The 12,798-nt window shown below is 43.9% G+C and overlaps 1 protein-coding gene across 1 annotated transcript in view; it reads left to right on the top strand.

The window, feature by feature from the left end:
• The window catches only part of LOC144093991 (uncharacterized), a 43,548-nt gene that overhangs the window by 9,755 nt on the left and 20,995 nt on the right, over positions 1–12,798 (top strand). The window contains exons 5-7 of the mRNA XM_077627810.1: positions 1,861–2,027; positions 4,226–4,378; positions 8,726–8,858. Of these exons, the coding sequence (XP_077483936.1) occupies positions 1,861–2,027; positions 4,226–4,378; positions 8,726–8,858 (453 nt within the window). The remainder of the gene's footprint in view (positions 1–1,860; positions 2,028–4,225; positions 4,379–8,725; positions 8,859–12,798) is intronic.

The raw sequence follows: 12,798 nt of genomic DNA, 5'->3' as shown, positions 1-12,798 counted from the left end.
GCATTCGCCAGGCTTCTTGCGTAATGAGAACAGATTTCATCTCTTATTCCTTTTAGTTACAATATAAGCAGTACATCAAAATCTATTGGGCTCACTGTCGAAGCTAGAAGAGGCCCATTGTCACACACGCTTGGCAGCAGAATAATACACGGGTATAACAAGACATTACACAAAATAATGTTAGTCAGATAGAAAGGGAAACTTAGGAACAATGCATGGAACTACATATTATCAAGACAAGATATTTATTTCCACAGGCCAGTCAAAGCTTCCGGACGTTTTGACTTCAAGTGGCATATTATTCCGTACTTTGGCACCGCTTAACTGTAACAGGCGTTCGCTATAAAGATTTAGCGCTAGAGGGAGATGAAAGATTAGGTTGCTTCGCTGTCCTAGTGTTAATAGTTGGCAAAGTAAACAGATTGACCGTGAGAGGGTAACAGTGGCAGATAATGCTATTGACTTCAATAGGCACATTTAATTGAAGCACAAGGAGAAATAGAAGTATACCAACTTCTTGAAAGTTGGCTTGGCGGGTACATGTTAGAAGACGTCGCAAGGCCTAAAGCCCATTTATGGAGGCGTATAATTGAATCCAATTGAGTGTCAAAAGTGGAAGCGCACGAGTTACGACACTACGGGAAATTTCAATGACGTACGGAAAAGTAAATCATTTTAAAAGCAGACGCATGAAAGTGTGCTCTCCATCACAATAATGCATTTTGCGATGAACAGCGCGTACTCGACGGCGATGAAACGGAAGGCGCTCAAGGACGGGCGTTTGCCTTCAACTTTCAACAGAATGTCATACCAACTCGACCGAGCATCTGTTCTATCAATAAGGCATAACGTAATCATGCTAATTTGAAAAAGACGTTATTAATATATGTTGTGAAAATCAGGTTATAATATAATACAACACATCTTACCGAGTCAAGTTCTTTCAGTAGGCAGTCATTTAAATTGGTTATTAAACTGCGTGTCAAGCCGCCGCGGTGGGTCAGTGGTCATGATGCTCGGCTGCTGACATGAAAAACGCGGATTGGACCCCGGCCGCGGCGGTCGTATTTCGATGTCATCGCTGTGCGATGTTAGCGCGCTTTGAAGGGCCCCTGGTGGTAGGAATTATCCGGAGCCCTCCACTACGGCGTCTTTCGTAGCCTGAGCCGCTTTGGGATGATGAACCTGATACGACATACCAATAGGCAGAGCGAAACACTACGTATTTTGTTTTAAAGCTATTAAGTGTTAGGCTAGTTACTAGCTAAACTGACAGGTTCATTACTTTATTCTTGTGTATAGCTCCTATATTCAGCATTGCTCTTTTTGAATGCGTGGGGTATAGATAGCACATATAACGGTCTTATATGTACAGATAACTCATAATAGCTCATTGACGTATAGCGAAACCGAAACTGGCCCTAAAACAGGACCCTTAGAAATTTATATTAGAACTGTTCGGCGCCAAAATGATAAGTTGCGTGCACAAACTCACTGCTGATTGTTCTTTAAGTCGCTAGTGAAAAAAATCTAACCCTTTTCTTCCAGTGTCATAGTGCTGCGATTTCGCAACATGACTGAATGTATGCGTTATAGGGGATGACGTTCACCTGTGAGAGCTAGAACCGTGTTGCGGAGACAATTTTATTATTTTCATTTAGATAATTTTTCAACCGCACAGGCCCTGCTTTTCCGAAAACCGCATTTACAACGTTTAGCACCGATATGGATCGGTAACTACCAGGGTCATTCACATCTCCTTTTTTTATAGGCCCTTTAATGCGCGATGGCTGGAGAACTGTGCTTCGCTGCCCAGTTTCCTTTACTACAGACTTATATGTTTGAACTATTTCCTTTCAGACGAGTCATTCATGTTCCCCAACGCAGAAGTAACTGTCCCCATACGCATAGAGCAAGAAGGAACATTCGCCGACCTTGAGGACCAGGAACACGTCGTTCCATGGAACACAATTAGGAATGTCGCCTGGTACGACTCCACGCCGGAGTTCTCCGACGAGGACTTCGAGGTAAGCATCTGGCCTAATATTTTCCCACTTCCATCTTTTGAAGGGCATCGTTCTCAAAATAGTGTTAGATGCACTCAGCATCATCGGTAGACTATGCTTGGGCGCCAGGTACCAAGACATGGAAATGTACCGAATGCACGAGCTTATGCTCTCATTAGAACTTCAACTTTTACATAGCTCATGGTGTAATGCAAATGGTGTAATATGATAAATATGTATATATCAAAAACCATGAACAAGCAACCCAGCTGATTGTGCGCATACTACATCAGTGTCCCTTTGTACCGTTGCCAGGAAGGTTTGCTCTACGGACGCCTTGATCCTACAGTGAAGGCTTTGCAATGGTGGAGCATGTCCGCATCAATTTAGCGACATGGGTATGACGCTGAGATGGCGTTCCGAATTTACACAATTTTTTGTTATTGTTTGTGACTGGCTGAAACAAAGCCATATATCGTGCGTTTCTTCTTTATTATTGGCTCGGTCTAACAATGACAAGTGTGCGAATTCACTGGAACCAGTAGAAAACGACAGATTACGAAAAATAATTGAATGAAATAAAAACAATTGTAATAAACTGGCCCTGTTTTCGAAGGAATTTTATAATCATTTCATTAGAAATGTCCGGCAATGAAGTCACGTATATGTACCCCTATTCCATAAGACGCTGCCAGCTGAAATGACTTGATACCTTAGAGACATTACTCGCCTGATCTTATACTGCTAAACCGTGTGTGGCGAAAATTAGACTATCTTGTGCAGATATTCCGCGCGGGAGCGGTGTTTTCAATGAACGCATACGTCCGGCCACTTTTCACTAATCCTTTCTCCAGTAAAGTGGTTTCTTTCCTACTTTTCTACTTGTCGCCAGTCAAGTTGTTCTTCTCGGCATTGATTACTCCAACTAACTCTCTGTGCAAGAGCGTCAATATGGGCGTCTTCCGTATTATTCATCACTTGTGGTATGTTCTGGTCGGAATAGTTCAGGATTTCAACGTATGAGCATTTACATGTCTAAAAATTTTCTTATAACAAATAGGACAATGTAAGTGGTTAAAAAGAGGACGACACTATATTTTGGTTACCCGCATGACAGTAAAATGGACAGTTTTGTGAAAGGCGTTGGAAGACGTGAGTAACAATGCACGTTATTTTTGCTTGAAAAGGCGTTCATTGTAGGTAAGGGAGGGGGCGGGAGGGGGGGGGGGCGAAGGTGTTTGCGCACCAGTGTGATTCGTGACGGGCGGTCCTTTTCCGGTTACTGTGGTCATCATGCGTGCTACCTTTAACAACAATGTCAAATCGGTTTGAGGCAGATCATGATGAATCAATGCCGAAAGTAATGATTGTACGGATGGTAGTAGTAGTATTTGGTGCTTAATGGCACAGCGGCAACACAGGCCGTAATGAATTAACTGATTGTACAGATTGTATGCTTAAAGCAACTAAATTATATGATTACAAACTGTCTCTCTATATGCACAAACATAACCTTCCAAATAATGCACACCCTCCCTTGCATGCTTACAGCTTACGTAAGGAACTAAAACCAGTGCCGCGTACACGTACAAATTATGGCGGGTCCACTCTTGACTACCGCATACCATCCCTGTATAATAAACTGAAAACCCACATTGGCTTTACTGCCCCGCTTAACAGATTTAGACAAGAATTAAGAAATTTTTTTGATGAGGCAATGAGTATTACTGCGATCCAAATTAATGGCGCTGACCAATAAGAACTGACACCACTACTCGAGCGACGGGCAACTGGTTGGTTTTTAATCGATTAACTCTTGCTTGCATCATAATATGCTAGCGTGTATTGGCTTTTTGTTTTAATGTATTGAAATGAAATACATTATATTGAAATGTTACTTTATAACTCTTCACGAAGTGTAAACACTGCATTTGCTATCTGTATATGCTTCATGTTCATATTCATTTTTGACATCTGCTGTATGTATAATTATTAAGAAGTGTAAACACTGCATTTGCTCTAGGTACGAGCTTCATGTTCATGTATCTTTTTGACTGTGCTGTGAGGTCCACTGCGCGATGCTGCCTGTAGGCCCCCAGGGTCCCGTCAAGCTGTCTGTGACAGCTTTTTCCCTGGGGGACCCTCAAGTTGTAGGTTGAAAATAAAGGGGATTTGGATTTGGATTTGGAACGTAATAGCTTGCTGTGCTCTCTCTTTAGGCACCGCGGCAAATGTATTGCGAAAACGAAGCGAGCGACAGAGATGTTCCTGAAGCGCCGAAGACGTTCAGTTTTCGGGTTGAGCAGCTGTCATTTACCCTGGATGAAACGGGGTCCTACGTCGGAGAATTCACGTCCACTTCGTACAAAGAGGTAAGGAATTTATCATATATTTTTTTTCTGAGTACTTTCCCCTCCCAAGGGCATTACACAGAAAGAAGTCTTGAGAGACCAGGCAAAAAACTGTGCTCAGTAATGTAAAAGTGCAAGAAAACAACAACGGTGGATGATACAGCAGTCTTTGAAGTGTCTCGTCTGGAATCTCAGCGATGGAGACAGGCAGGCGGCTAAGATTTCCTCTACTCTCGCTACAAATAATTCATGCACAAGTTAGTTTTAAATTTCAGGCGCAGCAATGATTACCCGATTGAGGGCTGTGCCTGATAGACTTTAGGCATGAAAACTTAACAATCCTGTGAGAAATACCCTAACGAGAAAGTGAAAATCCCGTGACAAAGAGGTACCCTTGCATGCTGCTAAGAAAACCTAGACCTCCCCTCTCATTTTGAGCTTGTCATCATTATCATCATCATCACCATCATCATCATCAATATCATCAGCCTGACTACGCCCACTACAGGGCAAAGGCCTCTCCCATGTCTCTCCAATTAACCCTGTCCTTTGCCAGCTGCGACCACACTATGCATGCAAACTTCCTGATCTCATCCGCCCACCTAACCTTCTGCCTCCCCCTGCTACACTTGCCTTCTCTTGGAATCCACTCAGTTACCCTTAAAGACCAGTGGGTTATCTTCCACTTCGCCGTACATGTCCTGCCCAAGCCCATTTCTTCTTTTCGATTTCGACTGGGATGTCATTAACACGCGTTTGTTCCCTCACCCACTCTGCCGCTTCCGGTCTCTTACCGTTACACCTATCATTTTTCTTTCCATGGCTCGCTGCGTTGCCTTAACTTAAACTGAACCCTTTTTGTTAGCCTCTACGTTTCTGCCCCGTAGGTGAGTACCGGTAAGATACAGCTGTTGTGCACTTTTCTCTTGAGGGGTTTTGCTAACCTGCTATTCATGATCTGAGAGAACCTGCCATATGCTGTCCACCCCATTCTTATCATTCTAGTTATTTCCCTCTCATGATCCGGATCAGCTGTCACTACCTGCCCTAAGTAGACGTATTCCTTTAGCACTTCCAGCACCTCATTGCCAATTGTTAACTGCTGGTCCTTTGGTTGATGTTGAACATCACTTTGGTTTTCTGCATGTTGATTTTAAGAACCACCGTGTTGCTCTACCTGTCTAACTCATTGATCAAGCTTTGCAGTTCATCTCCTGAGTTACTCAGCTAGGTAATGTCATCAGCGAATCGCAGATTATTTATGTATTTTCTATTAACTCTTATCCCCAAGTGTTCCCAAATCAGGCCTCGGAATACCTCCTATAAACAGAAGATGAATAGGATTGGCGAGATTGTGTCTCTTTGCCTGAAGCCATTCGTTATTGAAATTTTATTGCTGACTTTATGGAAGACTATGATAACTGTGCAGTTCCCATATATATCTTCCAGTATTTTGACGTAAGGCTCATCTACTCCCTGATTCCGCAATGCCTGTATGACTGCTGAGGTTTCCACTGAGTCAAATGCTTTCTCGTAATCAATGAAGGCTATATTTAGGCTTTGGTTATATTCTCCGCATTTCTACATCACCCGAATGATAGTGTGAATATGATCTATTCCGGAATATCCTTTACGAAAGCCTGCCTGATCATTTGGTTGATTGAACTCTAAGGTTGCGTTCACACTATTGCGTTCACACAGTAAGCTGATCAGTCTGTAATTTTTCAAGTCCTCGGCATCTCCTTTCTTATCAGTTAAGATTGTTTGCGTTCTTTTAAGCTTCTGGTACGGTCGAGGTCATAAGGCATTGCGTATACAGGGCGGATAGTTTTTCTAGCACATATCTCACCTCCTTCCTTCAACGGATCTGCTGCTAGCTGATCCTCACCAGTTGCTTTTCCCCTCTGCATTGCTCCCAAGACTTTCTTTACTTCCTCTTTCGTTTACTTCCTCTTTCGTTAGTGCTGCTGTCTTAATGTGTTACATTTTTTTTCCCTATCAAAGTTTGCGTGAATGGTTCTAAATGAGGAAAAGACTTAAGCCCGTACAGCCGAGAAGAAAGCAAGAATGACACCATTTCAGATATATTTTAATAATATTGCAATGATGAGATCATAGTATTAGTGTTATCATCATCAGCCTAAGTAAATTAACTGCAGGGCGAAGACCACCCCCATTATCTCCAATTAATACTGTAAAGCGGAAATTATGTTCATGTCTAAACGATAATTGGACGAATAAATAAATTATTTTTTGCTTTAGGTCGCAAAATTATTTGAGAAATTTAAGGCCGTCAGCATCGAAGGCGAGCACAGTTTTAATTTTATACTGAATCAGAATTCTGTATTGAAATTTTGAAGGTGGAAAATGCTCCTTTGAAATCTCGTCAATTTGGCTTTCCACATCGCATTTATAATGCTCGCATTTGTGATTTGCATTAACAAAGCTTGATATAGGAGCAGTTTTTGCTTATTTTGTAACGCGAGTGACGTAACGCGACATAGGCGACGATGTAGAGCGCACAGCGACGCCATTTTATAAATGTCAATAGCGGAAAAGCCAACTCCACGAGCTTTCAAAAGCGTATTTTTCAAGCTCGATATTTCAAGCCGTTATGCCGATTTAAAAAAAAAAAAATTTGAAACCTGCGTTTGCCTTTAGATCTTTACGGCCCTCAATTCCCCAGTGTAATCTTCCGCGCTCGAAACAAAAATTAGAAAGTAGATTAGCTAATTTCACTTATCTAGCAGCATTTTTATCGAGCTATGTCAGGTACTATACGCAGCAAAAGTTTACGGGAAGCGTGTTCTCGAATAAAAATTTATTCTGGCCCTGAATGGTACGTCGACGTGTTGAGAGCAGGGTTAACCAGGTATAGGTAGACGAAAACGTTCTCATAAATCCCGGGCATTTCCGCAATTTTCCGTGGAAAACACTCTTCATTGCACACCAGATGGGCAGAGGAGGCTACTTTTTTATTTACTACTCCAAATGCTCCATCCTTAATTTCATGCGCGATATGAAGATTATCAAATCCCCGTTTAAAAACCAAAACTGCCGCAAAGGTGAGGGCAATAAAACTGTGCTAAAGTCCAAAACATTTACATAAGACTATCTCAATCCAAGCATGTGAAATGAATAATAATAATTGGTTTTTTTGGGGGGAAAGGAAATGGCGCAGTATCTGTCTCATATATCGTTAGGCACCTGAACCGCGCCGTAAGGGAAAGGATAAGGGAGGGAGTGAAAGAAGAAACGAAGAAGGAGGTGCCGTAGTGGAGGGCTCCGGAGTAATTTCGACCACCTGGGGATCTTTAACGTGCGCTGACATCGCACAGCACACGGGCGCCTTAACGTTTTTCCTCCATAAAAACGCAGCCGCCGCGGTCAGGTTCGAACCCGGGAACTCCGGACCAGTAGCCATTATTTTTCTGCACATCTGCATCCGGTAAACTTTCGCGCCTGATAATACTTAATGTCCGAATGTTTGCCTTCCTATACTATCCACGTGCACAAACCATACCGACGTATTTATCGCAGTTTTTTATTTATCACGGTATTTATCATGTTGGTTTGTTGCCAAAACCAGTAAATCATTAGAAACAGAATCTAAAGTTAAGTCCAGGATCCAGACGTGGCACTTTCCAACGCGTGCCCTTAGCGAAAGCTTATTAATTATGGCGACTGCATCAGTTTTGAAGCTTTGTAATTCATGTTGTCATTGGGAGCTAGAACAGCACGTATTGTCCAAGGAAACTTCGAATCCGTCGTTTTTTTGTACAAGGAGTGCCCTCCTCAGAACCGACGAAAATGAAGCATATAATCGTGCTTATGGACTTAATCTTGTGACGCCAGCTTATTTGCAGAACCATAAAGCCGACAAATTTATTGCTGTTGTTTTTCACTTGCATTAAATATTGTGAAATGAAGCCAACCAGAGAACCAGCCCGTTTAGTTATTTTAGCACCTATTGTCATGTACCCCGAGAATTTGTTGGCTGACCAATGAAAAGTCAACGTTAGAATTTATTATTTTAAAACTTTTATAGCAAAAACCACCACGCGCTGCAACCGTTAGCTAAGCTATTACCGGGGCCAGTTTGTTGATCATTATGCGAAGGAATGCGCTAAAAGCGACACAAGAAGACAACACACACACACACGACACAAGCGCATGTATCGTGCGTGTGTGTGTTGTCTTCTTGTTCCGCTTTTAGCGCATTCCTTCGCATAACCGTTAGCTCTTTTCTCCTCTAGGCGCTGGAAACGCTGTTATTATGCAATTGAGCCACTGTATACTAAGAATGAACGCTCCGAATTCTTCATAACGATACCAAGATTTACATTTCGGCCATTTACGGATGCGCAGATCTGGTACGACGCGATGATGCGCCTAGCCAGGGTGGACATAATACCCTCCGAAGAAGAAAAAAGTTGGCCGCTTATCAGCGACTCCGGCAGCCTGGACACCATGCTGTCGATCGTCCTCGACTTTGGAGCAGGTATGATCGTCTCTTTCTCTCGAATGCTTCCTTCAAGCGGGATGACAGCTGCAAGTTTGTTTCCAGGATCGGGTGTGCCGAGCCATCAGCATTTATGCGTTTGCCATAGCGTCATGCTGATCCTTGATGCGAAGACATTTCTAGGCTATGTCGACGGGGTCGTGTCACCAAAGCGTGTAACCAAAACGTGTCCGCAGTTATTGTGGCGTTCTCAGAAGAGGTAGCATCAAACGAATTGTTGTGATCGATAGAGGACGATGTGAGGAGAATACGCAAAAAGATTGATGTCAATAGGATGGTTAGTTAATTAATTAGTGCCAATAATATAAAAAACGTCGAAATAGCGTGGACGTTGATATAGTGAGTGGACAGGAAAACAGCCGTGGACGTCAAAATAACGAAAAAATAAGCAAAGAAGTGAAAATAAAGTTTAAAATGTGTTTGATGAGCGACAATTAATCAAACAAAAAGTTTGATTGACATAAAATAATTAGTTAATCAATCAAAAGGAAACGTCAATGGACTCAATGAGGGTCAAAGAGAGGCGACGAGTGTCGAGGGACCGTCAATGCTTTCTCATTCCTCCAATGCGGGTAGCCGCAGTTATCTCTAACGTTTTGTGAAGAAATCTTGCTTGAACCTCAGAATGAGCTTAAGAAAAGGTATTCATGTGCTGCGTGCTTGCGAGAGGCACGGAGAAGCTACCCGCCAGTTGTAAGCGCGGTGGAGCCCGGATCTATGAGTGCCATAATTTTTTACTTTCAGGGCTCGGTAATTCTGCGAAGGAAGTACACTGCTGTTACCATGACCCCTTACGCTTGGTACGGAGTGCCGTTCGTGTACGAATGTAATACCGCTGTTTTGAAGCTTCCCCGTGATCACGCCGCACCTGTTACTGGCCATGACTGTGACGTCACTGTGCATAGACGGCAGCACGGGACCGTATTCGCTAATTCGGCCCTAGACGGCTTCAGAGCTGCACTCTGCCATGGACGAGCGCATCAGGTCGGGCAAACTCCAGATGGGGGACGAACACGTGATCAGTAAGGACACAGCTACCGCCCTATCTAGAACATAAGGAAGTCGTCGGGATGCGATGGGTATACAGACGACGGGAATGGGTATGCCGACCAGGTAGAGGGTGAGGCAGAAGGAGCAAAATATCCGATTTTGTCGGGAAGCAGCTCAACAAGATAGCCCGGCCGTGAGTCACCATCGCGTCCACACCCGCCTGGAGACTGGTCTCCAAATCGCCAAGGCTTATGGTTTATCGGGGTTTAACGTCCCAAAGCGACTCAGGCTATGAGAGACGCCGTAGTGGAGGGCTCCGGAAATCTCGACCACCTGGGGTTCTTTAAAGTGCACTGACGTCGCACAGCACACGGGCCTCTAGAATTTCGCCTCCATCGAAATTCGACCGCCGCGGCCGGCATCGAACCCGCGTCTTTCGGGCCAGCAGCCGATCGCCGTAACCACTCAGCCACCGCGGCGGCCCAAATCGCCAAGTTTGCTGGTGGTCATCCAGAGGGCAACAACCGGCAAAAGTTTGGATAGTGCGCAGAGCACATTCCGGCGAGAAGAGAATTATGTTGAAGAGGAGAGGGTGACAAGACCGAAACTTGGGGTGTACCCTTGTTCGCAACGGAGAAAAAAAAAAGAGAGGAGAGGGGGCCGTATGAGATCTCGGCTGTGCGGTGGGCGAGGAAAGCTGTGACGTAAGCATGGACACGGGTCCGACATGGAGGGAGGAAATACTTTGTTGTTGGTGGGCGTGAATTCAGTTCGTCTACACAAACCGGTCACCGAGTAGCAGTCGCAATGCCAACGCACTCCCTCCCGCATGGATCGTATTGATCGTCTATCAATTTTTCTTTAGAGCGTTAGCTTTAATTAGTCCGCTCCTCAGTGTCACGACGTTGGCCATTGAAGAAATACTCCTTTTTAAATTTCCATAATCTGCGATATCTCATGACCACTCGCCATGATCACGAAGCCTTCGCTAAGATATTTCTGTTTGGTCTGCGCAGTCTGTCTAAAACGCATATGTAGGACTGGAACGCTGAACATGCCGTTTCCCCTAATACAAATTACGATCAGATCATGCTCCAGGTGAACTTTTTGAGGGAAGTGACTTTCAACCAGAATGATACCAATTGTTGATGGCCTGTGCCCCGTTGTTTTCCTTTTAGTTCGTTTTTAGTGTCGCTTGTTGTTTGTTACTTCACTTATCATGTTTGTTTCTCGTCACGTCTGTGCAGCGCAGCTAATAAATGGCAGATTTGTGAATAACCGCTCTATATAGCCCGTTATTGTGCACAACCACGTTCAAACAAATACCGTGTTAAAATAAAAAAGCCAAAAAGTTAGGGGCACCGGTTGCCCCTAATTAGAGGGGGAGGGGTTGGATCCCAAACAAACTTGCACTTTTCCGCTTGTATTTCATTTTCTTTTCTTTTTTTCGAGATGTGGGTGGACTGATGGAGTGAAACAAATTTTAGGACAAGGGGAAGTGAAACGGTAGCCATTAAATGCTTCCCTGATTTAAAAAAATAGGCTTTGGCAGCTTTCGCCCCTTTCGAGGCAGCGGAAGGCACGGGACACGGGGTATCTGGCTTTTGGCACAGCCATGATGGCTACGGAGCATTTATGCTCTATCTTCCTCTCACCTCTTGAATTCAAGTGTGAAAGCAGAGCGACAAGCACGAAGACGGAACTAACATGACAACACGAGCGCTGAACTTCAACTGGTGATTCAAAGTACACATATACATTAGATTACACCTACATTACGTATGTACATTCTGTACGTGCACGGAAACCAGTTCGCCCCTTGTGTTTTTTCGCGCTTTTTTTATAATGAAAAAAAAAACTCGCCCAGCTTTACGTCCTTATTTTTTCAACAGTCTTCTGTCTGCACGAGTCAGTGATAGTGGGCCATTTGATCCCAGTACACAGGTGCGCGTATTTTGTTTTTCTTTCTTCGCAATGCTACGTACACACGCCATATCGGCATCAGCACCGTGGCGTGATTTGCTCGCATGAAACACCAACTCAGCGAATCATACGGTAGTATTAGTAGTATTTTTTTTTCTAAAACAAAAAATAAATATTAAATCAAAAGGAAGGAAAAGATTTTTGCTAGCTCCGGCATCTGCCATCACTACGGAGGCACCTGAGCTGGGGCAGCGGAAGTAAAGGATAGCAGGCACAATGGAGAAATGAAATGAAAGAGGTGTGGGGACCGCAAGAAAGGATAGGGGGAGAGGTAACATACACAAATACATTATTTGCACAATAATACATATAGCATCTAGACACGCGATTTTCGGAGTACAGCACTGCGTCGCGGCCTTTCCGTCGCGTGCTGCCATAATGTCAGAATTCTTGCAGCAACGGGCGCTGTTCTGGCAACCTCAAAAACAAATGCAGTAAAAAAACCTCAATTCAAAATCCCTAATTGTGAGGTCACTCGGAAAAGTGGTCGCTCAATTCTGCTAATGAGATTTGGTGTTGAGGAAAACGAAGACGCAGTAACTGTCTGACTTCTCAGGTGACGCCTCAACCGTGCCGTGATGGGTGGGACGAAGGAGGAGTTGAAAGAAGGCAAGGAGAAAGAGGGACATTAATGGATATCTGCGGATTAATTTCAACCAAAAAATGACTGGGGATCAACGTGGCTTGAACCCAGTTATACGAGTGAAAGCTCTGTAAAGCAAGTGGTCCACTGTCTCAAATCTAATGATACGGTCAAGGGTAAAGTTCAAAAGTCAAGGTCAAATGCCTAGTGGTCATCGTCATATGATCACGTGGTCATCAAGTGGTCATGTTCTTGGCCATAATCACGTAGTCATAATCTTGGGCCGTACCGCAACGCAGTTAAGTTCGGTTTGACCTTGTGAGGCGTTGAAGGTCATTGTGTCATCCATATCGAAATCGGAAG

This window comes from Amblyomma americanum, chromosome 6 (assembly GCF_052857255.1).
Source record: "Amblyomma americanum isolate KBUSLIRL-KWMA chromosome 6, ASM5285725v1, whole genome shotgun sequence".
NCBI classification, from domain to species: Eukaryota; Metazoa; Arthropoda; class Arachnida; order Ixodida; family Ixodidae; genus Amblyomma; species Amblyomma americanum.
The sequence above is the reverse complement of the archived record's forward strand: the minus strand, read 5'-3'. Positions and strand labels throughout refer to the sequence as shown.